This window comes from Corvus kubaryi, unplaced genomic scaffold, assembly GCF_017639235.1.
Source record: "Corvus kubaryi isolate FWS band 111438036 unplaced genomic scaffold, C.kubaryi_AGA036_p1.0 37382, whole genome shotgun sequence".
NCBI lineage: Eukaryota > Metazoa > Chordata > Aves > Passeriformes > Corvidae > Corvus > Corvus kubaryi.
Genome location: NW_024581124.1, coordinates 6,750,859 through 6,778,261, shown reverse-complemented (window position 1 = coordinate 6,778,261; position 27,403 = coordinate 6,750,859). Strand labels below are relative to the sequence as shown.

Here is a 27,403-nt window from a genome sequence, read left to right as displayed (position 1 = left end):
CCCAGACCACAGCACCACTAGAGCTCCAGCTCCACCTGAAACTCGAGTTATTGAATGAAAACAAACAACCAAGACTTAGCTCAAGCCAAGCAAAACCAGTTTGGACTGATGGAAGGGACTGGAAGTGATAGCTGGAGCTTCACAAACAAGCTGCAGTGTCACCCTGTCAGTGACATTACTGGGAGGACGGGCATCTAACAAGTGGGTATCTTTCAACACAGCACATTGCTGAATCAAGGAACTGCTTCCAACTGCTTTTCAGTTTCCAAGCTTGCTTAAGAATCACAGATTTCACCAAAACAAAAAAGAATCAACTCCCATATGAGAATTGAAGTCAGTTCTGCTAGGAAAAAATCCAGCATAAAATAAAATACACTATGCAACACAGCATGAAATAGTAAAGAGGTGCATAAAATTGAGTGTATCTGTTCCTTTGCATCCTGTCAGATCACAAGGCTGGCATCAAATGCTGTGCTGAGAATGACTTGGTTTTGATCTATCCTTTCATATGAGCCAGACCCTGCTACACTTACAACAGATATGATTAAAAACTATCAGTTATATTAGGCAAAAATATATTTCCCAAGGCAAACATTCACTTCAATGTATTTTTCTGTGGCTGTAACACACAGAAATTCTATGTATGTAAGAACCTTCTGGGTTTTCACAGACATTAGCATTGAGCAGAAAAACAGGGAAAGCTGGTGAGGGAAACTGCATAAATTAGATGTAGGCACTCTAGTGCTTGTATTTCCCCCAGCATCATTCCCTGCCTTCCATGTAAACTTCAGCTGGAAAATCTCTCTGTGGACCCAACATATGTCATTCAAAATAATCATAGCAACAGTTGCTGGTGCTCTTTCCTTTCTGAAGGACAGGTGAACCTCCAGCAGAATTGCATTTTGTCTCTCACTTTCAGCATTCAAGTGAACATTAAATAAAAATACTTTCAGTGTCTCTGATGAAAGGCACAATGCAAGCAAAGCCAAATAAAAGCCCAGACAGGCTAGACTACAAAGAGCCAATAGTGAACTTTGCAAGGAAATATTTCTGGGCACATAAAGCATGCTGACTTATTGTAACAGAAACATTTCCTGGAGATAACAGATTCCGTACACCTTTCGGAGAAGGAAATCCCCATGGAAACCTGACTGCCTTCCCAGCAGCTCAGGAGCACCAAGATGGATGTTCCACATGTTGGGAGAACACCCGTCAGCTGGAGCCATGCAAGTCCCAGGGGCTGTGGGACGAGGTGAGGTCTCAGCAGTAGCCAGGCTCTTGTGGCTCATCCTGGGGCTCCCCAGCCTGGAAGCTGCCTACTCCTTCGTTTTCTGCTTCCCTGAGAACCCAGGTTAGCCACTTGCTCAGTGATTCCAGGACCTATTTTGCTTTTGAGAGACAGAATTTCAAAAGTGTCTCTTCAAGAAGTTTTTGATTATTTCCTGGCCAGCAGAAATATCAAAACTCTACCCTTGCACCACTTGTTACGAAGTAAATGCCATTTTAGAAATTCCTCGTCTTAGGTTGTCTCTAATACCTTGGGAATTTTATCTGTGTGGGGAAGAGAACAAAAAGCTGAGAATTAAGAGCTGATGTTAAATCCTTGCAGAGCCTTAGGCAAATTCTATAATCTCTGTGCTCTAACACTGAGGATCAATACACGCCTGCTGAAACCCAGCTTCTCCGTGAGGCCGGTCCATCTACTGACGGTGGATGCTGGCCAAATCCATATTTAGCAAATTAAAAATAGTAAATCCATGGAAAAGCATGAATAAGTTGTGTTTAAAGGAAGACCCTTCCTGACCCAAACCTCTTAAAGCTTGGTCAAACCCCATTATATTTCTCACCCGTTTCCCCCCATCAGCAGCACTGTGCTCTGAGCCACTTGTCCCCACTCAGGCAGCAATTAATATGCATGTGCTATTTCACAAACGCTGAATGATTTGAAAGTGCTGCATAAGGTTTGCTGTCTGTTTTCTCAACATCTGTCCCCAAAGTGCAGTTCTGTCATGTTCTGCTCCCACTGTTCTCAGATGAAAAAGTTAGAAGTAAGGCACGAATCTGCTCTGGGGTTTCCTTGCACGGGCTGCAGCTCCTTCTTTCCCATGAGTCTCGCGTCCTCACAGCAGATGACACTTTCCAATTACCTTTCGGCCCTTTTATTCCCCCCAGTTTGGCTCACATTTCTCTCTGAATTTGGTCCCTATGCAGCTCTGAACCCAGAGTCTGACAGCTAAGGACGTAACAAATATGCAGCACTAACCCTCAGGGTGGTTAGAAATGCCTGAATTCTCCTATTACAGGCAGATTCACAAGTAAAGGTCAACAGAGAGTCTCCAAACCTAGAACAAAAATGGGCCACGAAACGAGCAGTGGAAAGCTGGAAGAAGCAAGATGGGCAGATCTTACAGGAAAACTGAAGACAACTTACAAAGTTTGGCCCCAAATCCCAGCTCTGCCAAAGGATTCCTACACAAGCTGAGGCACAGCTCATTTTCTCACCTCTCAGCTCCTCTCTGTACAACGCAACAAAAGAGTTCCTCACCACATTTGACCTGTGCAAGATGAATCCAATGCACTTTGGAAAGATGACAATAAAGTCGATAAAAACAGGGGAAGTTTCACCAAAGAAACAGAAAACCCACCTGCAAACTCTTTAGCAAAACACATTGCAGCAGTTACCCAGGCTGACTTACAGAGGCGGAATTTAAGAGGCAGAATTATGACTACAAGCAAACAGAATTAAAACAAGAAATAATCAAACAAGCATTTATAGCTCACACTTTAGAATCAGTGCCCATGTTCCAAAAAGTGTCATCCACACAGATAATTCAAGACTATTTATAGTTTTCCCCTGTTGAAGAGGAAAGGCAGAAGTTCTCTCAGGAAAACACTGAATATAACCAAAGATATTACACCCAGCATTGATTTGCCCCTATTTGTTTTGCATAAAACACTTTAAAAATTCTCTTACCTTAATACAAATTGGTCTGCTAGTGAGTAATCAGCCAGGAAAACATGGAAGGTCACAATGTCACCCTCTCTGACCGGGCTGAGTGGTAAGTGAATAATGATATTTTCATCCACCCTCAGCGAAGACTGCTTTAATTTGTCTTGATTTGGGTAAACAACGATGCTACCAATCCTCTCCATGGCTGACAAAGCTTGGTGTTCATTATCTTCACCTGCATGGATATTGTTTTCCCATTTTGCATCCTCTGGAGAGCATTCCCCATCCACTGTATAAATCTTATAGAAGAGCTCCACAGTAATCCCTTCCAGGGAGGCTATTTCCTCTGAAACCAGGGGTGGAGGGGAGCTGAACCAGCTGGGAGACAATTCCAACTCCACAACACATAATCCTAGGTGACCTGTCAATCTACAGCTGGCCACCACTTCTCTAGACTCCAGGAAAGCAAACATCTTCACACAAGGCAGCATCTCCTCAGAATCGTAGTCATCCCAGTCCTTCCCCGCAATATAGAACAAGGTTTGTATTTTAGGTTTGTTGGAATAGATTGAGCTGTTGATTATGTGAGATTTTAATTTCCAATTAAAAGTGAATTTATTTGTGAAACCAAAAGATGCAGAAGTCAGCATGAGGTCCAAGGGAACAGGTTGTTCAACAGAAAAGGGTCCATACGTGGCATTTAGGACAGGTGGCTGTTTGGCTTTGTATATAAAGAATGAATCCACCCTAGACTGCAAACTGGAGTTCCTCATGATATCCTGGTTGGCTTCTTTGAGGAAGAAGAAAATATCAGCATTGGAGATGTGAGGGCTCGCAGGGAGATATGTTGGCAGGTTTGAGAATCTCTGGATGCTGTCCATGATCCCTCCTCGGCTCTCCACCACTGCAGGCCAAAGAGAAAAGGAAACAGAAAGACAACTCAAATGTTTGCTTAGCATGGCCCTCGGTTTCTGACAAAAGCCATGTATTACAGGAGATCAATACTGCTGGCCACAGTCACAGAACAATCTGACACAGGTGCCATGGAATTACAGTTTTGGTTCAAAGCTCAGGCTGGAAACATCCCATTGCATCAGCTGTACAGCTCTCCTTCCACCTTCCCCAACCCAATATCTACCTGAAAGCCATTAATCAAGTACTGGATACCACAAAGAGGGGATTGATTGGCCAGATCCCAAATTAAGTTCCAAAACTTTTTACTGGCAGTCTTTTTTTTTTTTTTTAATCATCAGATGAAGCTTTCAGCTTCTTCTCACCCATGTTTCACTATGCCTAAGAGACTGGCTTCTTGAATATTAGTAGCAATAAAACAGAACAGTTTAAGCAGTAAAAACCAAATATTTTCTTTAATCTAACAATCACTAACACACAGTGCAATGGGGGGGTGAACATCTGCATCACTCCCAATCCATTCTGCCAGGTCAGCAGCTTAGAAGTTAGTAAGAACCTGATAAAAGTTTTGTGTTCTTGAAACCACAACTTTTCACACTAAAATATATGGGGTTTGATAGGGCTCTCAGTGGGATGGATTTAGAGGCAAGAGTGAACTTGAGAGAAGGAGAAATCCTTTACACACAGAAGGTTCTCAGGCACTCAGAAAGATTTTTCAGTTTAATTCCTGAGGAGAATAGAACACATTTGGAAACCACGGAAGTTTCTCTACAACACAATGGTCAATCCTCCAGCCAGCGCTGAGCAATTTTTCCCAGGAAAGAAAAGATTCCAGAGGGAGGGAGGGATCAAATAGACATCTTTGGTTTGGGCTGATCTCTAATTAATAGTGAGATATATTCAATCTGGGCTGTGATTCTACCAGAAACAGTGGCTCTTTCAAACTATCAATTCCTATGCTCCAACAGAAAGCTGGTGAATCCAAGCTCCTGGGACTGTCTCAGAGGAAACAAACAGAAACCCAATGAATTAAAATGCAGCAGTTCCATAATGCACAGAGATAACAAAGGCACAGTGACAGAGCCTAAGGTCAAAGCTCTTGTTGTCTCTTGCCCAGCTGAGTGGTGATTTCACTGTTTGTCAGGGCTGGGCACAGCAGATACACAACGCACAAACAATTACACCTGTTCAAGCCAGATGACTCAGACACTTGCAGCCATAATTTAGCAGAGATAAAAGCTCTAATATTTAAGCTATTTTTTTCAGGTTGTGTATTTTTAAAGCCTACATTTATCAAAGACAGATTCTAGGGCAAATCCCATCCATTTGACTTTGCCCCACTCTTGTTCGCACTTGAAATTCTGGCCATTTATTTGTCAAGAGTTTGATATTATCTACACTTGTTTAAATGCCTCTCATTTCACCACAATACTTTTGCCTTTACTTTTGCTGTATGCTTATGTGTTTCACAAGGGTTTTTTTCAGCCATTAGAATATTCTTTGTGGGAATAAGTAAACATGCAAAAATATACAAAAGCAGCCAAAAAACAAATCTCAGCAGGAAACACTCTACCAACAATCTCTTCTCTCACCATTGCACGTGGGGATCAGATCAGGGTTTCCTCTCAGCTCTACAGGAAATGCAAATACAGCCCCACCTGGATGTCCCCTGCCTTGCTCTCATGCATAAACATCAGCCCCTCTCTGGAAAACACCAGCACAGCCCACAGTGAAATGCAGAAACCCCGATGATGAGAAACCTCCTCCTCCCTTCCCCCTGTGAGCCCTGACCTGGGCCAGCTGGCAGTGGCATCACTCATGGGACAACCAATTTTCTGCTCACGAAAATTGACCTTGGTCCTTTTCCCCTCCCCATCTTTCATCCAGATGTGGATGATGAGCAGCAGGTGCTCTCCCTCCCCAGGCAGAAAGTCACCAAGGGATGTTTTAGCAGCCCCATTTCTGCTCTGTGGTTTATTTATAGGGCACTTTGACATGTTCTGCCATTCTGCAGCTGCCCAACTCAGGTCCCAAAAGAGAACTTTGCTCTTGGAAAGCTGAGGCAGAAAGGGAAGGAAGGGTATCTTTTCTTTGCTAAAAATTCAAATGCAGACAAGCCCCTTTCTGGATTAACTGTAAATAAACTGAACTACATTTGAAAGCAATACTTTTGAGAAGCTGCATTTATCATAAAAATTTTGCAGCCATACAGATAAGCAATCAAGCAGATAAGCAAGGACCCAGAGCAGCAAGAGTGCCCTCTGATTTCTGGAGCAAGAGCTAAAATCTCCTTCTCCCAAGGCACCCCAGGTTGCAGAGGAGATTTAAACACTGACACGGTTCCAAACCAGAAACAAGACAAGGCTTAGGGGCACTTGTGTTTACATTAAAGGACTCCCACACACACTTTATGCAGATATTTTATCTCTCTCAAGCAGTGATTTACAGGAAGTTTCAAAGGTATGTTTTCCCCTTTCCTCCATTTCGTTACAGTGGCAACTTTCAGTGCCTCTGCTCAGAACTGGTACGAGGACTAGGATATCATCCTGCTGTAACTCAAACAAAATGAGATACAAATTTTGTCTGAAGGCTTATATGGGAAGCCATAAACATCACTAGACAGGGCTGGGCTTTGTCCTAGAACCAGCCTGCAACAAAGTATGATATCTGAATTTAGTAGCATTTTATGACGCTGTAGGAACATCTAAAAAGAAATACTTCATACGATGGCAGGCCAACACCCCACCTTTTTAATTCAGCACATCAGCACCACAGCATCAATCTCCTTACAGCAACAATCAGAAACCAGACACATTTGGAGCTTTCTGGTGTGCAATAATGCGATGAAAAAATCACCTGCTCCTTTAAGGAGCACTCCAGCAAGATCAAAGAGGGCAGAACACTACACCAGACCGTGAGTTAGTTCTAATTAGGCACCAAAAGAGAGCAAGAGTTGAGGAAAAATAAATGGAGACCAAATGAGCATCCCCAGAGCCCAGTGCTTCCTCACTGGGTTTGCTCAGACTGCTGGGGCACTGGGGGTGTTTAGGAGAGATGCGTGGAAATAAGACACTGTTGGATGTGAATTGAGATATTTAGTTTGAATTTCTGAAGAACTTTTCCCTTGTAACAGGTTCTCTGCAGGTGCTTTGCCCCTGTTAAGATGCTTACTTGGATCAGCCAACTGCTGACCCCTAAAGCAACAGGTCAACTTTTAAAACCTCATCACTGCAATTTTATACCTAAAATCCTTCCCTCCAGAGCTGGGCAGTATCCTCACAGTCCAGCTCATCCTGCAAACTCTGAGAGTACAGATGGAAAGAAAACACCCTTGTGATGTCTCTGAGGCGCAGAGAGAGAGGAGGCACCAGGCACAGAACTGAGCACGCAATGCTGTGCATCAGAGATGTCCCTTCCTGGTTCTTACCCTGCCCAGCTCAGGCCTCAAATGAAACTTCTTTTCTCTTCTCTTGATAATTTTTTATCTAACCATAAAATTATCCACCAGTTTTGGTTTTAATCTCACTTGACCCTGGACTGCCGCCACAAAAAGCAGCACAGGACTAAAACAGATGCAAAGCCACAGCTGCAGGTCAGACTGTGCAATAAAAATCTGCCATTCATGGAACTCAAGATTTCACTGAAGCTCCATTTCTTAGATTTCATACTTTTTAATAAGAAATAAAACAAGTATCCTGCTGGAAGATAGTGGTGGCAGTGGCAGATCAGAATTAAAAACAATGAATCTATTTTAAGTTGTAATAAGAGGAAGGTCTTTTAAAATCAGCATTTTGTAACTAGAAAGGAAAATAGCTCCTGATGGAGCATAAATCCAAATTTCACATCTAAATCTTCTCTCTGCTTTAGTGAACTACTTAACAGGAGCCAAGTCTTCCATAAGCCATCAGTAATTCTGAAGCTGGAGGTGCAAGGGACAACAACTGTTTAAAATTGCAACTCTTTCAATATCCTTTTTCTCTGAAAACAAACAAGAAGCCAATCCTGCACCTGTGGAAAAACTGTGAAAATGTTAAAATTCATCTTTCCTGCAGCATCATCAGAACTGTAGAGCGAGATCATACAGACACTCCTCTTTGTAAAAGAGGAATAATTTCAAGTAATGTGGTGCCAGTAACTGCTATGATGTTATCCATGACTCATAGAGGCAATCAATGGCTTGTCTGTACAGGAGAAAAATCACCAGGCCCTCCCACCAGCCCTCACTGAAACACCATAAAGATACAAACTACACATGTACATTATTCCGCTATAAAAATGGCTCTATTCATAATAATGATTTTGTTCTGGAATTGCAGGCATTAGCCTTGAATAAAAACACACTGTATCCCAGAAAAGGGTGTCTACACAAGGAAAGCTATTCTGGAACTCATAAACTATAGGAAAATAATTCATTCTGGACCAGCTGTGTAGGTCACTTTCTCTCATACAGCCAAGGGATGCTGTTCAGAGACCCCAGGCATGAGAGGTTGTTCAAGGTGGTTTGGCCTGGCTAGAGCTGGGAAAACTCTGACTCCGAAGCCTGGCAGGAGGAAAAGGAGGAGGACGATTACACTGTGGAAGTCTACTACAAGTTTAGACATCATTTGAGCACTATGAGTAGGCTAAGTCTGGGTTGTGCGAGGATTTAGGGAGCCTGGATGAACACCCGCCTCGTGCTCTCCCTGACTCACCCAAAATTGAATGAAACACCCAGGAAAGGAAGATGTCACTGTTTACTTCCCACATTCAGAGCCCATCCTGTGACTCATCTCCTCAGTTTTACATTCATAAAGAAAATGAGAAGAACCCTCCATGGTCCCCCTGAGGGGTAAATTTCCATCACCCAACTAAACTAGGAAAAATTCCATCACCTTCCATTCACAAACAAGCCTTACTCCTTTAGTGCTTGACATCAGTATCCAGTGAACCACACTGGCACAGAAAAAGAGCCATAATGACAATTAGTGTTTTCAGCTGTAATAATAGTAAGAATAATTTGAAAATACAAACGATACTGCAAGAAAGAGTTAAGAAGAGCTCCCAGTACATTTTTAATATTAAAATCAGACCAGAAGCTGTCAAGATATAAAAAATAATAGTGTGAGAAAAGATGATAAAATCCCTTAAAGCCCTTCTCATTCTCTCTTCTTCTTACCCTAATTTGATGTAAGGATAGAACTTGATGTAGGACTCACAGCCAATTCACAGTCCTTACATTCAATCTTGATTACACATTTGTGGAGACAGAGATTTGCTTTGCAAAACATTGCTGGTCCAGCAGCTGGTTTGGAAAGACAAGAAAAAGGATGCAATTCAAAAAAAAAAAAAAAATTCAACTTAATCCAAACATCTAAAACTGAAGAGAGGTTAATTAACTTTTGTTGGCTTGGGACAATGTCTCACATCCTTATCTCCAAATGTCTGAGTCAAACTTCCGTTGCCCAGACTCCTCTGCAGCTGCACATTCTGGCCACCCTCCGCAGGAGTCAGCCCATCTCATTCCAGAAGGGTGTCAAAGCCCAGCCACACTCCAGCCTCCCCTTTCAGGAAATCAGGGTATGTCTGGAATTCGTTCATCCTCTCCCAGACACTGATACCTGCAGGGTGAGAGATCAGCCTTGGGAGGAGCCCATTTCCACCCAGGAACTCGGGCGCCGAAGGTGGCCAGTGCAGACGTGTGTGGCAGGTTCAGGGGTCCATGGGCAGAGCAGTCCTGCCACATCTGAGCTGTTGGCTCCCTCTTCACTAAAGCTTCTCCAACCAAAAGTTTTAGAGGCTTTTATTGCTCCCTCTGAACCCTGTAGAGCGCGAAACATAACTAAGGCACCTGGTTTTATGGACTAGAGTAATAGAGAAACCACATGCCTCTGTTTACTGAGCACTCTGCTTCCAAAAAAGCTTTAAAGCAACATCTCTAGCCTCATAAATCTTTTGCCTACTAAAATACGTTTTTAAGTGCAAAATTAAACCATGCATATGAATGAAACCCCTGATCAGGCCACACATTCAGTCATAAATTGTATTATTGTGTTCCAAAGCAAGACAAGTGCTTTGCCTGCTTGCCACTGCCAGCAGATTAAGTTGGATGGTGAAGTTTCTGAGCTGGTGCTTATTAGAGTTTTTAGCTTGCCTGCATTTTGCACAGTCACCCATACTGAAAGACATATGTGCAGCAAGGCCACCTACAGATAGTAATAAAACCCTGCTGTCTGAAAGGCTGCCTATAAATCTTATTAAAGTAATCCCTTCCCTGAACCCAGATTATTACATTCACCTTTATGGTAGAATAAAAATTAATTTTCTCAGCTATAATAAGTGTATGATAAGAAGGCATCGCTTGGGACTAAATAAAGATTATAATTAACTCCAACTGAATAAATCTAAATTTAGCTTGGACTAGCAATTTGCTTTCATGCATTTTCCTCTACGACTGAGTGAAAAGGTACAGAAGGATTAGCATCCCATGCCAGTTCCAGCACTGCTGTCACAGAAAGGACTGGGGCAGAGTGTAATCCAATACCCAAAAGGCCTGAAGATTAATTCAGGGTTCTCTATCAGCAAAAGTTTGGAAAACTGGAGAAAAACAAAACGGCTCAAAATTGCCATTAGCCTGGCAAGGACAACACAAAGCGTCGGACTCCAGAGGGAACATCGCTCCCTGTGCTCCCTAAATCGGTGTTAGGCAAAGGCAGGAGCTCCGCCCCAGGCTGCTGAGAGCATTTTTAGGGGAAGCACTGTCTGTGATTGCTGGATTTTGCTCTTTCCTACCAAGCATCTGCTTTTGGGTGCTGTTGGGAAGGGGCTGCTGGGCCAGATGGGTCTGTGCCCTGACCTGGTACAGTCACTCTTAATTTGCTTTCCCTCACCTGCAACACGTCACAGGTGATCCCAAAAGCAACTGCAAAACAAGGTGCCACAACATTAAACAAGGACATTGAAGCAAACAAAATAGGGTGAAGTAAATGCATCAAACAAACATGCAAAGTTTACCCTGGCTTTTCACTTAGTTGAAAATAAAAACCCTTACAGCAGCGCTATACCCAGCAGATTAGAGACTTATCCTTTTTCGAGGAAACAAGGCTCTGCTAATAAAGGGTTGAGGAACTGCCTTGTTAAGCCAGTACCTCATTATTTGTGTTCTCTGGGAAGAGGATTGTTAACAGCGTTATTACTGGGAAGGAGGAGGCCCAGCCTGTTCATCAGAATGGACCCTGTATTTATCCGAAGCAGGGAGCAGCGTGCAGCCCAAGCAGTAAAGCTCCTGTGCCACCTCCTCGGAATTTCATGAGAGCCCATGCAGACCTCAGATTTGCCTGGATAAGAAGATTTTATCAGGTATAAAGCTGCAGCTGAAGCATTATCTTTACAGCAGAATTGTTCTCCAATTGGTACATTTATTTCCAAGGAATGGAGTTCTTTTACCTTAAAGGTGACAACAGTCTGAAATTTAAAAAAAAAATAAAAATACTAGAATGAAATGTAAGTATGTGTGTAATGCACCACTCCACTCTAACATCTTAAATTCACCTCTCAGGAGGGTTCAGCTTTCCTAGACAGGACACCCATCTGCCACCCCAGCACCATTACTTCTTTTTGAGAACAATTCCTGCCCAAATATGAAATTACTCAAAATTATGTTGTCCAAACCTAAGGAGAGCAAATTCCTCCTGAAAAATTAACACTGCCTGCTATAGTTAAACTTGTCACAGCTCCTAATCCAAACATCCAGCACCTCGATAGTTACAAAGTGGAAATTTTATTCTATCAGGGTGGAGAGAGATCCCCTTTGCTCCACAGGCTACCATCATGTTAAGGCCTGGAAGGACCTGAGATACAGGACATTGAACCTGTGGCATGTGTAAGGAAGGGCATTTCAGGTAAGTTTTAGAGGCTTTTATTGCTCCCTCTGAACCCCGTACAGTGGGAAACATGATAACCAAGGCACCTGGTTTTATGGACTGGAGTAATAGAGAAAACAGTCGCAATAAAAAAAATTTTAAAACTCTTTAAACATCCCTAAAATAGCTTTTCCTGAAATATAGGGGGATGGTTTCACCAGCTGTGAGTAATGTGCCCATGCCAAGACCCCATAAAAATCTTTATGTCATCCCATGTTTTATTTACTCATCTCCGCCTCACTCTCATTTCTGGCCAAAATCTTTGTTGTTCAAACTATTTATTCAAACATGTCTGATAGGAAAATCTAGAAGTTGGGTAACACATACCCCTGTAGTATTGCCTGTATATTGGACAGAGGCACAGTGAGGTCCCATCCACGGACTGTACAACCCACAGGATAATGGTGTTCCTAAGCCAAGTGTTCGTGGCCTCACAGGGAAAGGGAGTTCTTGCCAAAATCTCCTGGGTGTAAAATATTCTTTCCATTAAGGAGAAGAGGATCATTTCAATGGATGAAGGACACAGAACAAAGACTGAGGGTGAGTCTATAGAGGAAAATTGTGAGCATGGAGAGCGCAGGGGGACACAGTGAACATTCCCTCTCCAAAAGCCAAGCGGAACTGGGAGACAGTCACGGGGTTTGTCCAGCTCCTGCCTCCTCTGACAGAGGCAATGTAGGTGTTTGCAGAACTAACGTTTCCCTGCCCAGACCAATTCCCTGAGTGGTGGAAGGGAGTTTCTCCCCACATCACATCAGCACAGCCAAGGCCACCTCAGTGCAGACACCGACAAAGCTGCTTTGGCTGCCCCCACCTCAGAGCAGGGAGGGTGCCCAAGAAAGGACATCCCCCATCAGTTTTCTCATTTACTGTGGCTGTTGCAACGGCTCAGCTTGCCCTGCTGGGCTGATCATTGGCCTAACTTGCCATTTTAGTTTCGACCAGGGTTGTTAATACCGTGGTTAAAAGTCAAAGGCTGCTCTTGGCAAGTTTCTCTGTGTCTCTTATACAACAGCAACAGGGAAATTGTCCTGCCACTTACAATTAGAGGCATTAGTACAGTGGCTAAAGGTCACAAATTCATCAGCTGAAAGAACTGAAGGACAGAGCTACTATTGCAAGTTAAACTGAAGTTTAAAAAACACCTGATTAACCATGGAGAGGTTTTGTTCTGGTTACCTGGAGAGGAGAAACAACTGCTAAAGCAGCTGCCAGCACTGATAACCCCAGTGCATCCCTCCTGGTGATGCCATGAAGATTTTTGCCTTTTCTTTTATACCCCTCTTATACCTTTTTACAACTTCTGTATTCCTGGTGCTTTTTGCCTACATTCTTGGACTTGTTTGTCAAGCTAAGAGACTAAACATTTTAGAAGCTTTGTAGCCAGGGATCAGTGTGCCCCAGAGCCCAAGGTCGTCTCCAGAACACATTCTGTAAACCGAGATAGAACCATCCAGGGGAAGGTTCCTTGGGGAGGGGGGGCTCACTTGAGCCTCTCCTTGGGGAATCTTTGATAGATCTGCTAATTAATGAAACCTATAATGTTATACCCAATGTTGGGGGGGGAGACACAGAGACACAGAGAGAGGGACACAGGGATAGACTCGGGGGGCTGCATCTCGGTGCATATGACCTGGACGTGTGCACCTAAGGATCCTTAAAATAAATACCAAGGTAAAATCCCTTTTTCCCTTCTAACCGTGTATGACTCTTGATTTTAAGACCAGGAAAAGGCATCACTGGCACCTGATAAATAAGGTTTGTCATGGCCACTGGAGGTTCTCATTGCTAAAAAGAAGGTTAGGAGAGGGCTCCCTACCATTATCCGAAGCAAAACTCATTTTCCCTCAGTGATATTTCATAAACAACAGAAAATGAATACATGTATGGGAGTGTGTGGATATATTCTTCAAATAACAGAGAAGCTTTACAAGGCAAACACATTCACTAAAGGCACCAGGTGATTGCAAAAGTAAATCTTTTAAATATATGCTCTAAACCATTAGCCAACTGTGAAATATTTGTATTCAGTGTCAAAACATCTACACGTCACACAAAGCCAAGAGACTGACAGGAGAAAGGGCAGGATTTATGTTAGCTGGGGTCCATCTGTCATGGAGATAGGAAAGCTGAGAGAGAGTCCTTTTATTAAAATCACTCTCTGGCTGCAGATATTGATCTAAGCAGCTACTGTGGGACAGCAAAGTGCGTCCCCATTGCTCACGAAGTTCCTCCCTGGCAGAGCAGGAAAGGACTGGGGTAAATGCCCTCCCCCCCCAGCAAATGGCACCCCAAATGGATGGGCAGGCAGCAAGGGGCACTGGCATAAACAGCACCCCACAACACCACGGCACAGGTGCCTTCCAGGAGCTAGGAAGTCCCTCTCAGCTCCTCTTCCCAAATTTTCAGGAAGCCTGTTTTGCTCCCAAACCACCGAGGCAGGTTGCCATTACTCTCAGATTGAGTTCAGCTTTAAAATAATGCAGAGAAACACAGTGCTGAATGCATTTCTTGCAGTCCCATTTTAAGGAGCAAATGTTATTTCAAAGGGATCCTTCCCTAAATCTGCTTCAGCATTTTCCATTTTTCCTCTAAGCAATAATTTTTCCCCTGGTTTGGGCTGATCCCTCCCCCTCAGCTCCTGAAGGACCCAGATTTTGGCTGTGCTTCTCTTTACAAACCCCAGCTTCTGACTGTATTCAGTGGCCTTGAGCATTACACCTAAACCCAAAATTAGTTCCTTTTAGTTTCTGCTGCTGTTTGTGGGCAAACAAAGGAACTTGATGTTCTACATACTACAGACCTTCTACATTCCTGCATCCACAGGTTACACAAGCACATCATTTTAGAGCACTTCTGATTCTCCCCATGTAAGCATCTCTCTTTGGAGATATTGGAAAATTCCTTGCATAAGCTGAAAATTACAGGATATTAAAATGTTGATTCTCCAGAGGCACTGTCAGAAAGCAGGAAGGTTGGTCCAAAGCCTTTCTCCAGAACAATGGGCTTTCACTGGATTCTCCATCTTGTTGTTTCAAAGCTCTTGGAGGAAAGGAGCTCTGAACTGATGGGCCCAAAGAGCCACGTGAAACCACAAAAGCAGCTTACAATAAACCCCCTGTAAAGTCATTAAGAACACAGATATGTCTTGAATGCACAGAAAATCCTCTGTCTCACCAGCACACATCCATATCCCACTGTGACTGTAATCCCAGGAGAGTCTATGCCATGCATGGCCCTGCTGGGGACTGAGATAAAACAGAACAGAGACACCCACAGCAAAATCCAGGTGGAGCAGCAGCCCCCCAGCTCTGCCTGAGCACTGGGAGCAGGCTGGTGACCCTGACTACCCATGCTGGTTTTGGGGACCGCTAGCAGCGTAGACAGTAAATTCCTGGCTAAACCTTTGCAGTGTTTAGGGCTGTGGAAAGAAGTCAGCTTTCACTTAGGTCTCGCAGCTGAACTCCAGAGGTGCAGGCGGTTGCTTCCAGCAAGGTTTGTGTCCCCATCCTGCAAATGCACACGCACAGATGTCATTTCAAGTGTGTGCAGCCTCCCTGTGTTAGGGAGTTTTCCCACTGGGGAATTTAAGCACAAGCTACAAAGTTTCAGGACAGAGACCTGTGAGGTCATGCAGCCTTTTAGCTGCTTCAAAATAAAGCTGCACGGCTTTACAGAATCCCCATTATTAGTTCAGAGATACCTGGGCCTTTTTTCTCTGAACCCAGGCTTCAACCTGCACTTTGCATTGCCCTCACCAGCAACCAATACTACACTAAGCAGACTCCCAGAGCAATATACGCTCTCTGACTCCCACAGGAGCAACCACACGGGCCTGATTCTGCAGTCCAGACATCACTGAGTTATCAATTCATGTCTGCCTCTCAAGGAACAGCACATGAAAACACGAATCCTTCCTTTCTAATGACAGCCTGGTTTCTTTTTCCGCTGCCCAAAATATCCAGAACAAAAGTTTCTGTTTTGTCTCAGATTTCTTTACTTAATTCAACATTTTATTTTTGGAATGACAACAGCCGCGAGCAACTCCGTTAATTTGTTACGGAGTGAGAGAGCTTTGCATTCCAAGTGTGATTGCTGACCTGCTCCCCTGCTTATTGAAACAGTCCTGCTCAAGCACATCCCAGTACCAGAACAAAGAATAATTTCTCATGCTTGAATGCATTATTTTACTTTATGAATACACATTTGACATATTTTACAAATTTATGGTAGATGCTGTCAGAAAGGACAAAATAACCCTCCCCTGGTACCACTCTTCTCTTACTACAGCAATCAAAGGCTGCAGCTTGTCATTCACACGTGGAGAACGGCTCCTCTCGGGGAGAGCAGAAGGAGCCTGCAGCCTCACCCAGGACTTCTTGGGTGTTTGTTTCTCTTTCTGTTGCCGATTCGCAATTTGGAGTTTGATTTTCTAAGCACAGTGAAAATTCCCAATAGCTCCGGAGGAGGCAGTTCAAGGAGATCTTGTCAAAATATTTGTGTGTAAAGAGAGTGAAACCTTATTATGACTTTCATGCTGTGAGGCACCAAATACAGTTACCTTGCTCACAGACAATTACTAACTTACAGGCAAAGAATAAAAACTCTTGAGCAAACCCAAAATTTGTATGAGGTCATACTTGCTGTGTGGTTCACTTGTGTCAGTGTATTAATGCAATAAAAGATAATGAGCATTAGCTGACAGCATTTTCAAACCCTCCAAGAGTCAAGAGGAGTAAATTAGATCAGATTTGAGATTGCCTGGGAAGGCAAAAAACTGGATCTAATTCTTTTCTCAATGACAGGGGAATTATAAAATTGAATAAGAGTCACAGGACATCACTATCACAGCCCAACATGCCTGGGCACAGCATTTGGGTGTGCTGAGGATGCAGCTCATCACAGCTCAGCATCTGCCTATTTGAAAATGCCATCATGGGCAGCGACAGGGACAGCAAAAGAGCCGTGTTCACCTTCTGCTTCGTGGCATCACCTATAAACCTCTGTGTGGAAAAATCACAAGTGCAGTTCAAGCTTGAGTCAATTCAAGTTCAAGTCATATCTTATTACATCCAGTACTGCTCACCAAGCCACAGCCTAGAGAGTAAAATTCTGCAGAAATTCAGCATCCAGGTCACTTCAGCACTCTGCTTTGTCTGGCATTTCTATCTAGAGCCAAGCACATAATTCACACTGCATAATTTATCCATGGGATTTTGCCCATGGAACAGCCAAAGCAGATAACAATTTCTTCATACTTACTTATTTTTTAGAAAATTCCGTCAACTTCTCCTCTGCTTCTGCAAAAAGATTATGAACCTCTGGTTTTGCTCTTCCAAAGCCTAAGCTCTCAGCTAGCTGTGATCAGACAGATTAATTCACCTCTTGTTCAATCTCCTGCCTTTAGCTATCCTTGTTTCCTGAGTGGAGGGAAATGTGTACAAGCACTAAATCTCAAACATGCTATTCTAACATTTGGATTCCATTATCCTAGAGATAACATATAATCCTATAATGATATGTAATAAATTAACATTTAATCTCATATCAGAGAGTTCAAAGGGATCAGAGCCAGCTGGTGCTAAAATAAGCATTTGCTAGAGGCTGCGAGACTGGGAGCTGAGGATGAGATGTAAGATCTGAGCTGCTCTGATGCTTTGGCTTGGCAAGAGTGGTTGGCACGGAAAGGATCGAATAAACCCTGGAAATGAAGGGGACCATCTCTGAAGCCAACCAACCTGTGCCCTTTCACTGTCAGTGAAGTCCTCGCAGGCCTTTCAACAGCAGCAGAGGAAGATTTCCCCCCTCAGAGCTGACAAGCAGAGAACGTGATCAGCACAGCGCTGCTCTGGGGATTTGGTTTGGTGCTTCACTCATTCCCTATTTGTCAAGGGGCCTCGAGATGTGATGAGGCTGGGAACAAGCACCCAAGCTGGGGCTGAGCTCTCTCCAGCTGCAGAGAACCACAACAATCCAATCCTTTCCTCTGGCCCTCCCTTATGCTCGCACAGAACTGATGGAGGATGTACAATTTCAACACAGAGAAGGCAAAAATAATTTTTCATTTTGTTTCCCTCTCACATGCCTTCACCACAGAGCTAGTACACCGACCACTGCACAATCTTCATTAATAATGACAGCTGTTAATAAAGTTTTATCCATAGAGACTTCCTTATTAAACGCACACCGTGGGTCTGGTGTGAGGGATTTGTTTCTCTGGAGACAGGCACAATTAAACCCCGGGAGAAGACGCAGCCTCCCGAGACAAGCAAGGCAGTGACAATTACCAAGGGCTGCTGACCCAAAAAAGAGCAGAGAGAAACCCCTGACTGGATTCCAAAGTCTCTCCAGCTTCCACCAAGCCCAGATTTCACTGTTAGGGGAAGGGGATAAAGAATTGTCTTTATCCTCCCACGTGCTCCATGTGCCACCTTTCCTCGTCCCAGCCATGTCCATGGCCTGGAACATTTTTCCGGAAAATTGCAGACCTTAATCTTTGTTCGTGGGCAGCAGCAGGAAAAAATCTATTGACATCAGTGAGATTCAGGTCTTTTTTCTGTATCCAAAGACACACTTCACTGCTCCATCTCAGACTGAAATATACTGTAAAAAGAACACTCTCAGCCAAGAGAGGCAAGAATCCATCAGACACAACAGTATTTTTTAATTCCTGTCAATTCTCTCTGTTAGTTTTTAGTGAAGACACATCAACTTCACTGCCAAATTAACTCGAAAGCAAAGGCAGCTAAAAAAAAAAGAAAAAAAAGAAAATCAGACAGGACAGCCCATAAAAATATACCGTGAGAGAAGTTTTACAACTTGACACTGACCACAGTTCTGTATCTGAAGAAAACTTAATAAATAAAAATAACACAAACATTTGAAGTGTTACAGAGTTATCTTTGCTCTGGCATTTAACACACAGTTCTATTACCCTTTCTCGATTAGCCAAATGAAGATCAATGTATCTATAAAACTCAATGTCATGTTAATGCAAACCTTAAAAAAGATAAAATGTCTTTTATCTCGGTCTTAGGAAAACCTAATAAAGAATTAACAGTCCATGAAGCTGTGGAATTTCACTCAAGGCTTTACTTTATGCCAGGACTTCCTACTCCATTATTTTTTAATGGACAGGTTTCCCCAGGCTTTGGAATATGTCAGCACAATTGTACATTGTCATTAAAATTGGTCCTGTATTTTCCTTCAGAGCTGGGATAGGAACTGCATTGTAGTATGTGAACTTAAAATACAGAAAACACCCACAGTGGATCAAAAGTGCAGATCTAGAGCAAGTGTGAAATAAATACGGGAAAAAAATGTAAAAAGTAATGATTTTGATAATGATCTGACAATTTATGAGGCAAAATTTCCACCTGCAGGATGAGCACTTTGGATCAGAACTCATTTGGAACATCAGCATTTCAAATAAATATCAGAAGCAACTGCCAGGAATCTACTAACAGCACACTAGATGTTGAATCTTTGAAGGGAAGCAGACAAATATTAGTCTAGGACTTTGCTCAAGATTGGTTTTCAGAATTAACAAGCCTTCAGTGAGTGACACAGGCCATGCCGGGAGCTGGGATCCGTAAAGCCAGACACCCCCAGGCTCAGTGGGAAACTGGTGCCATCCAAGTTCCCATCTGTACTTGTTTCTACTGACAAACACACAGCAGCAACATCAGAAATCTCAAATGCCAGCACTTAAAAGACAAATCAAATCCAACACTTCTGCACACATTTAAAAAGTTGCTTGTTCTCAAAAGGGCCTGAACACTTGCAGCTCCCACTGAGACTAAAGGAAATGCAGGTGCTTCCCACTTCTGCTAATTGAGGTGGGCTTGGCTTGCATGCCAAGGAAGGGACCCACTCGTTTTAGATACCCACAGGTGATTCGAGGCCACAGTGCCCAGCTGCAGCAGGATGCTTGTCAAGGGGGAACGTGCCAAGAGAGGAGAGGCACAACACAGAGCCTGAGCTCAGATACTCTTCAAGGCTGACAGGTTTGGCCTTCTGAATCAGCACAGGGAGAAAAGAGACAGCAGTAGGCAGGAAAAATACTCCCAAGGAAAAGCAGGAGGCAACAGTCCCGGAGAGAGCAACGGGAAAAGCAGTGAGCAAAGAGGAGGTGGCAGGAGCAGAAATGAAGTTTGACTGTACACGGACTGACAGCTCACTATTTCCATTAAAAAATACCCCCAATCCATCAATGATTGGTCCAAAAAGCTAAAAGCCACTTTGAAACCTTTCTTTCCCCTCTGGGATAAGGATGTCTTGCCCTTAACCCAGCTGAGTCAGGTAGAAAAACTTTCCTGCCTCGAAGGTCACTGCAGCACTGCATTCTCCCCGACGAGCTGTGCTATTTGTACCAGTTTACTTGGGACCATCCTCACCTCCCCTTCTACCCCTGCTTCTCCCTCTGCTTTGGGAGAACAGCTGCTTCTCCCAGGCACTCTGAGATTAATTATTCTTGGCTCTTCTCCTGCACAGTGCCTTGATCTGGAAAATTTATTTAGATAACTTCTCAGGCAGCGTATTTATCTGCTGGCCTCAACATCTGCCTGAGCATAAAAGTCAACATCTGACTGATGACAAATGTCATGCCAGTTAGGTATTGTCCTCTGCCAACCTCACCACCTTTGTTCTGGAAGACTTGGATCTCATGGCAAGGAGCCTGAGTGTGTCCCCTCCTTCATCCTTGAGGAACAAGCACAGGTCTCAGCCAGAGTGAGAAGGGGCATGGGACAAGAGGAGAGGGCACCTTGTCCCGTCAGGACGCAGGGACAATGCTGTACTCAGCCCTCCAGAACAACAGCACTGCTCTGTCAGTCAGATGTAGCACCAAAGAGATGAGACCCAATTTGGGACAAGAAGAAAGGCCACCAAACACACCAGGTAGGGGGAAACCCACACCATCCCCATTTCTGCAGTGCCACCCCGAGCACTGAAGACATTCAGGCTCCCTCACCACCCCCACTGTCCCATCATTTCAGCCCAGGGTAAGGAGTTGTGCTGTTGCGAGAGGACGGGAACAAGGCTGATGTACTGAGCCACAGGTGCTTCTGCCTCTCCGTGCATGGATATGGAATAGCAGCCCTGGATGCATCTCGCACTGCAAATTCATCTGCTGGCAGAAAAGCTTATTTTGCCATCTTTACTCACCCATCCTCTCATACACAGCAAGTACATTTGGATCACCAAGGTGGGATGTTAAATTAATCAACAGGAAGCACTGGCTCCCCAAAGGCAGCCTATTCCAGATCTATTCCTGGCCAATCTTCGAGGAATGTTCTTCTACTCATACAGAAAACATTTAAGAACTGCAAACACAAGAAAATACTGCTCTGTGCAGCAGGGTTCAGACCAGCATCCTTTGTTGCCTGACATGGAAAATTCCATCACTAGACCCCATCTGACAAAAGTCCCTTCCAAGAGCCACAACTTAGAAAATTCTTATAGAATTCTTATAAAAGCCTGCTGCAAGCTTGGAAAAACAAACAAAAAAAAAAAAAAAAAAAAAAAAAAAGTAGAGAAATAAAGACTTAGTTAATAAAAAGCAAAAAATCCTAGCCCTTTCCCTTTCAAACACACCCTTTGAACCTCACCATCTCCACTGAATTTTAGATGAAACTAGAGCCAAATATTTATAGGCAGCCAACTGTGAATGACCCTCCCCACCCTCCTGGCCCTCAGAGCGAGGCTGGGCAGACAGAAACATGAAGATGGAGGGTGAATTAGCTCAGGAGGGGGAACTTGTCAATCAAAGTTGCTAATGCAAGACCACAGCAAAACTCGGGGTTAACCTCAGCAGTGACCACCTGTCAGAGTGTGGCACTCCGACTGCTTGTCAGCGAGCTGCTTTCAAGGACAAGGATGCTGCTGCACAAGCCTTCCTCAAACTCAGCAAGGAAAATGCACCTGTCTGCTGGGCAGCCATCAAGGCTTCCCAAAGTCTGCAACCAAATGAATTCTCAACAATTCCCAAGTAAGTTACAGAGAAGAAAAATGTGCAGTATAAAGGATTAATACAGATAGAGGCTCCACAATGCTTCCTTGGGCTCCTGGCACATCATTTCTCAGGAAAATCAGAGCACTTCTTGTATAAGCACATCTGACTGGGGCACAAGATTGCACATGGAGAGATCAAGTGTGTTCCCTCACATTTAGCATCAAATTTAAAGCAATTCCACACAGGAATGCAAGGTCCACACGCCAGGGAGCTCCCCAGCGTGTGTCCAGACAAACTGGAGGTATCTGTGAGGGAATGGAGGATGGCCCAGAGGAGGTAACATTCTTCTTCTTGGCTCATAGCTGAATTTATTTGGGTTTGTCTCTCCATACCAGGAGCAGTGCAGAAGTTTAGTTGGGCCCCTGACAGAGACTACAAGCAGGCTTTGTTTCAAACAGGTTCTTTACACCAATACAGACCTAGAGCTCACCCAGTTTTTTCCCTGTAACGTTCCTGTCTTAGAGACCTGTTGTCTGAACATCAGTAACTGCAGGATTCACCAGAGATTATAATATTTTAAACAGAATGTGTTTGAGGTTTTTTCAGGAGTATTAGTTTTCAGAAATGCAGTATATTTATTGATGTGGTTAATTACATAGACCGTGACAAAAACAAATGCCTGGCTTTTCTTCTAACTGTAGGAGTGAAAAGGAAAAAAGTTCAACTCTAACTAATGAACAGCCTCATCCTACTCTTCCCTCAGTGTTTCATCAAAATGTTTAATCAGCATATACAGCTTGCAACGAAGACCCAAACAAGTTAATTTTCCTTAAGCAAGAAGCATTGCAAAACCTGCAATCCAAATAAGCTTCACCTTCTGAATAGAAAGATATCCCACAACAGCAGGGAATTGAATCCCAGGAATTCTGAATTCCTGACAGTACCAGGGCCCAAGCATGGGGGTGCTGGGGATGGGAGCAGCAGTGGGAAGGGGACGGTGAAAGTGGAATCCACGCCCAGCCACAGCCCCGTGCAATTCCCAGCTCTGGGACTGTGCCTGTGCTGCCTCCCACAGCGCAGCCCACTCCAGCTTCAGCTCTTGTCATTTTATCAATGAGAACCTGAAATTTGTGAAGACCAGCTTTCACTGCACTTCATTATGTTTTTAGCACAAACTAGAAATCAATTGTGTCTCATTAATAAAATTCCACCACAACAAACTAATTAGAGAGCCTCATTAATTTTTTATGCACGTTACTCCTGTGCATGAAGCCGCTGACCTTTCAGTGCCTGATGTCGCATACATTACACACTTCATGTTTTCTGCCGTCTTTTCTGTGATTTACAGTACTTGCAACACGTTTTCCAAAAAGCAAAGCCTGTTTTTTTCAGCGAAGCTCAAAGCTGGCTTCTCCCTCCTGCCACGTAATTCCTAATCACGTCTGCCTAGTCCAGCATGGCCAAAGGATCAGGGAAGCAGAAAGACACCTCCAAGCTACTTCCACCTGCAGAACAGAGGCAAGCAAAGCCTGGGTACACCTGAGGGCACGAGGAAGCACAGGGATTCAGTGGTCACAGAGAAAACCCATCTCTGCAGGGACTGAGGATGCGCAGCCTCTGTCCTGCTCAACCCCAGGATGATGCCAGCTTCCGTCCCCCACAAATACTCAGCCTGATGGTTTCATAACCAAAGGTCTGTCAGTCCATCCCAAAGCTGGCCGCAGCACTGACCAAAGCACAGGATGTGCCACTACCAGATGGTGCAAGTGGCCATTAAATCCATAAAGCAGAAATAAAAGAATTTAGGAATAAAATGAAATTTCTGCTTGAGTGAGGTCTCCTGGATCAGGCATTAAATCTGCTTGGTATCTCTTTCCTGTGCCATTGCACACTTATTTTCTCCTTGCAAAGCACAGTATTGATTTTTAAATGTTTTCATTCACACTTAGAAGCTTTCCAAGATTGGACTTTATTCTTCAATATTATCCACTGAACGGTGAAACACTGAAACAGATTGCCTGGGAGCACCACCAGGTCTTCATCACTGGGAGGCCACAAGGACAGGCTGTCTCTAAGGAACTTCACAGGTAATGCTGAGCTCTCCTCGGGACGGAGGCATGTACAGGATGATCCTTTATGTTCGCTCCCAGCCCTATTTCCCTACGAACACTCAAGCACACTCTGCACCTGAAACAACCAAGGGAGTTCACCTGCCCTTTGAGACAGCAGCAGCATCTCAGCAGTGGGGAAGAAAACAGGTTATCCTGCTTTATGTCATCCCTGCAAAATCAGCTATCTCAGAGCTTATCTGTAAGCCATACCCTGAATTTCTCAGATCTTACCAGTCACCACTATATATTGTACAAGAAGAGTGGCCACTTCTCACAACTGAACACCATTTACAACAGAATTCCCTGAGTCCAAGATATCTCATCCTGATACTGGCCTGTATTCACCATGGGCATCAGCCATATTTGGAGGGTTAGTTTGTTAAAATACAGCAAAGTGGCAAGTACTAAGAAGCATTATCCAAGTGACAAATGCTTATGCATATTTTCTGAAGCATCTTCAGCCACAGTTCAATGTATCCAAGAATACTTCTGAAAAATGGCAGATTCTGGAGGGGATTTGGAGAGGAAATGACATACAGAATAGGAGGACAGATGTTGCTAATTTATGATGCAAAGGCCTTCACTGAAAAGTGCACATTTTGCTTAAGATTCTCTACAAATGCTATTTAATGCTGATTTCCTCCTCTTTAGAATTTCACGAACTCTTGTCTGTAAGAACTTCAGCTTGGCTCAGAAGTTTAGCTTGGATCAAAAGCAGCATCTGTAACCAGCAATTAAACTGGGGCTTCGGTACTGTGCATGTTGTTAAAGCATACCCACTTTTTAACAAGACCACTTAGAAAAACGTGGCTAAGCTGTACATTGGGAACGTGAGAGTGCATTCTGCCTCTCTGTCTTCCACTCTTGCCAGGCTTATTGGGACTTTTTGACCCAGGACTAAACTCAGAACAGCAACAGAGTAGGAACCATTGAGATGGATGGATCCTAATACCCAAAGAGGTTAGAAAGCAGAAGCTAGATCATCTCTTAAAAAAAGAAAAGCAGGATACATTGTCAGGCCCAAGTGCTTCATCAGTCATTCCCAACGCCTCATACATACAATCTTGCTTTTCCTATCAACACTGAAGGAGCATTTCGAACATGAATCAGTTGGTTCTCCTCCCTTTCTGTTCTACCCCAAAAAGCTTGGACTACAAACAGGGAAGACACTCATGTCCCACATGCAGGAACCTGCACAGATCCTTTTCTGCTTACCAGCCCCTCCACAAAGATGTGTGGCTTCATGGCTCCTCTGCAGCTTTCCAAAGACAACCACTACAGAGCAGATTATTTTCTGCAAGGCTGCAACAGAGGGGTCTGTGAAATCCTCCTTGTGTGTAAATATCAGTTAAAAATAAAAAAGGAGAACCATGCACTGACTTATCCTTCTGGCATTCATTTCAGATCCTGCTGGATCATGCCAAAATGCAAATAAAAGGTAGACACCATCGTGTGCAGACACTGCACTGAAAAACCTGCATCAATCCAGGGCTTTCACTCTATCGCAGGGCAATGTTTGCTCCTCAGTTAAGGCAGCATAATTATTTCACATAAGGTGACATTTAAAACTCAAACACACACCAAAAACCCCCACAACCTGACAGTTACATAAGTAAGCAATCAAAAGATTTCAAGAACTGGGGTTCCCTGTACAACCACACTGGAGATGGGAGCACCAGGGCTCAACTCCAGAGCTGGGACAAGCCAAAAGCCTAGAACTCCATCCACAAACCCAGGCACATGATTTGGGGTGCCTCAAGCTCATTTCCTTGCTTGCACTGCACAACAGCATGAGATCAAATCACAGCCCCTGCATTTCACTTCCCATGGAGCCTCTCGGCTCTGCTGCAAGCCAGGAATGCTGAGGTGGGACCCCAGAGAACAAGGCAAACCAGCAGAGATCGCCGGGGCAGCGTGGGCTGCACCTATTTCCTTGGCACCACACACCAAACTCACGGTGAAGGATTCATAATCCATAATTCAGTGGCAGTCTCTACGCCCATGGATCGTTGCAGCCCAAACAATTAATGACCGTCAGCGTTAAAAGCTGCTGACAGCCAGATCCTGAGGAGCTGCGTGGGGAAGGCAATGCTAATTATAAGCAGAGCTGATATCTGGGCCTCCCAAAAGCAAAGGGGACTCTGCTCCTCCATCAGTGCTGCCTGGGGTGCACTGTCCAGCCCCAGGTCACACCGTCACAGCCACAGGGCCACCAGCACAGCCCTGGGAAGGAGGCTCTGTGCGAACCAACACCCCACCAGCACCAACTCCAACCAGTTGCTGCTGCCCTGGTCCCCGTGCTGGCAGGGGTGTCCCCAGTGGCAGAGGGCTCTGAGAGGGTCTCCAGGCACAGGCTGCGCTCAGGGACCTGGCCAGACCCAGCTCAGCCCTTGGCAGCTCAGGGCTCTGGGAGCTTGGCAGTACTCCATGCTCACAATACACCCACGGTGCTGCTGGAGGAGAGTGATTACCCTGCACAACACTATCTCTCCCATCCCAAGCAGAATTTATTTACTCTTTTTTTTTTGTTTTAATCTGATAAGTTGAAATTTCAGTGCACTTGTCTGCAAAAACACTGCATTACAAAGACATACAACAAATACTGACTGTTTATAGACTCTGTTATTTATTCCCAGTGTATCTTCCTACCTTTTACTGGCCACGTCTTTTATCAGCAATAACCAAGTACCTTTCAAGTTGACAACCTGTTTGGTTTACGGCTGGAAAATGTATCCAAGTGTCTTCCAAGCCTGCTGTGGCTGCACAGAATTCAAATAGCTCAATGAATGCTGTTTTTGCAAAGTTTAGTTTTGATATTATTCACATTTTGCTTCTGGGTTGGTTTTTTTTTTTTTTGTTAATCAGCATTGTCTTAGGATGGGCTTCTTAAGGCCATGCAAATTTTTCAAAATTGACAGTGTCAGTGCCAGGACCAGGTCTCCCAGTCTACATATCGCCCAAAATTATAGTGTCTGAAAAGAACAATCATAATCAAGGTCCAAGCAATTTCCAGATGATAGGCCATTTCTAGTCAGCATTAAAGGGAGCTGGGCCACAAGGATATAGGAAGAAAATCAGCTAATGAAGAGCACCAAAAGGAAAGAAAATAGTTAGAAGCTGACTTTGTGGCAGCTTGCAGGGACACCCAGACTGCTGGCACCTGAAAGGCACACACACAACTACAGGATTTCAGAGCAAGAGGAGAAAGCCCAAAAAAACCCAGAGATCACGCATGTGCTGTGCCTGGACACTCAGACATGGACTCCAGCCATGTCCACTGGAACAGAGGAGATGGTTTCACTTGCACATATGACAAAAGCAGCACTGGAGTGAAGGCCAGAGGCTCCTCAGGATGTGTGGTCACCCCGAAACCTGCTCGCCTCCTACACCCAGCTACCAGCTGGCAGGACTCTGCCCTCCTCCTCCTCCTTCCCTGCCAGCCCTCCACCTCCTCACCAAGGGCTTGCTTCACATCACTATTTCCTTTGGAAAGTGCTGATTCTCAAGCAGTAATCATGCTTTTGTGTTTTAATGTTTTGATTGCACTCAGTCCCCCGCTCTCCCCTAAGCCCCCTCCAGG

At 44.2% G+C, this 27,403-nt stretch overlaps 1 protein-coding gene across 2 annotated transcripts in view; it reads right to left on the bottom strand.

Moving 5' to 3' along the window:
* The window catches only part of TMEM132B (transmembrane protein 132B), a 219,920-nt gene that overhangs the window by 152,406 nt on the left and 40,111 nt on the right, over positions 1-27,403 (bottom strand). The window contains exons 1-2 of one of the 2 annotated variants that reach the window (XM_042034900.1): positions 14,107-14,111; positions 2,975-3,854 (exon numbers count right to left, since the gene is read on the bottom strand). In XM_042034900.1, the coding sequence (XP_041890834.1) occupies positions 2,975-3,831 (857 nt within the window). In that variant the 5' untranslated portion in view covers positions 3,832-3,854; positions 14,107-14,111. Of the gene's footprint in view, positions 1-2,974; positions 3,855-14,106; positions 14,112-27,403 lie in introns of those variants that run through there. The other variant, XM_042034899.1, reaches the window with a different exon arrangement.